We start from the raw sequence: 1,209 nt of genomic DNA, 5'->3' as shown, positions 1-1,209 counted from the left end.
TTTGTAATGTTAATTAGTGGCAAAAACATATGTGGGAGGTGAAGTGTCTGGTAATAGGGTATAATTCATATCAGACGCTTGCTTGAGACATTAATCAACTCTCTGTTAAATCTAGCTTTCTAAAGGAAGGGGCTGGTTTTTCTCCCCACCTTGCTCTGCAGGTGCCCCCCAAGCCCATCCCTCTTCCAGCCTCAGAAGCCAAATCCTTCATGGGAATATTGAAATAGGAACACAGCCTTCCATGCCAGGCTGCTTTTAAAGCTTGTAGTGATGTGAGAAATATCACGTTTAGTGTCTCACATGTTATAATTGACGTTTTAAGTGCTCCTCAGAGGAAGAGCAGGAGAATTTTCAATAGATATTAAAATGGAAATCCTTTAATGTCAGTTGACGGCAGCAAACAGATGCACTGGTGCTTAAATTAAAACTGACTTGGATGTTCACAGGGCATATTCCATTAAATGAGCTGATATTAAATGAACTTGGTTGCATGTACCAGGGAATCCATTATCTGGAGGGGAGAGCAAGCACTGCAAATTTCACATCAAAACCACTGTCCATACATATATACAACACCAAATTTCTTCTTTACCCCTTATTTTCCTCTGTTTCTCTTGGTTTTGGAAGTCAAATTAATTATCTTTCTAAAATCTTTTATCAATGCAGGTAATAAGATTGATTTAGCTGATAAAAGGGAAGTCTCCCAGCAAAGAGCTGCAGAGTTTTCCGAAGCGCAGGACATGTACTATCTGGAAACCTCGGCAAAAGAATCGGATAATGTGGAAAAACTCTTCCTGGACTTGGCCTGCCGGTTGATCAGCGAGGCACGACAGAACACCCTTGTGAACAATGTCTCATCCCCCTTACCAGGAGAGGGGAAAAGTATCAGCTACTTGACTTGCTGTAATTTTAATTAAAGAGCTGGCATGTGATTTCCCCTTCTACCATGGGCCAAGAGGAGTTTTTTTTTTTTGGCTGGGATTTATCTACTTGAAGGAAATTCCTGCTACTTTGACCTGTCTGACTTACCCTGAGTCAGATTGCAGACCTGGAAGCATGGCAGGCTGACGGCTCCAGCTGCAGAGCGATATAGCAGAATATAACATGGTTTAAATTTCATTTTTCTTGCAGTCTCTGGAGCAGGTTGGGAAAAGAAGAGTTGTACAAGAACTTCATGTAATGCAGAACATGAGCTATTGTGTTTTCTTC

General features: G+C 41.3%; 1 protein-coding gene across 1 annotated transcript; it reads left to right on the top strand.

Annotated features, from left to right (window-relative positions):
• Nucleotides 1–666: 666 nt before the first annotated feature.
• On the top strand, nucleotides 667–917 carry LOC104624924 (ras-related protein Rab-30-like; the record flags this gene model as incomplete). Its single annotated transcript, XM_010292411.1, has 1 exon — nucleotides 667–917. A coding segment is annotated over one exon (251 nt), but the record flags the coding sequence as incomplete, so codon positions are not given.
• Between the last annotated feature and the right edge of the window lie 292 nt (nucleotides 918–1,209).

The sequence above is a fragment of the Phaethon lepturus genome, unplaced genomic scaffold, assembly GCF_000687285.1.
Source record: "Phaethon lepturus isolate BGI_N335 unplaced genomic scaffold, ASM68728v1 scaffold41338, whole genome shotgun sequence".
NCBI classification, from domain to species: Eukaryota; Metazoa; Chordata; class Aves; order Phaethontiformes; family Phaethontidae; genus Phaethon; species Phaethon lepturus.
The sequence above is the reverse complement of the archived record's forward strand: the minus strand, read 5'-3'. Positions and strand labels throughout refer to the sequence as shown.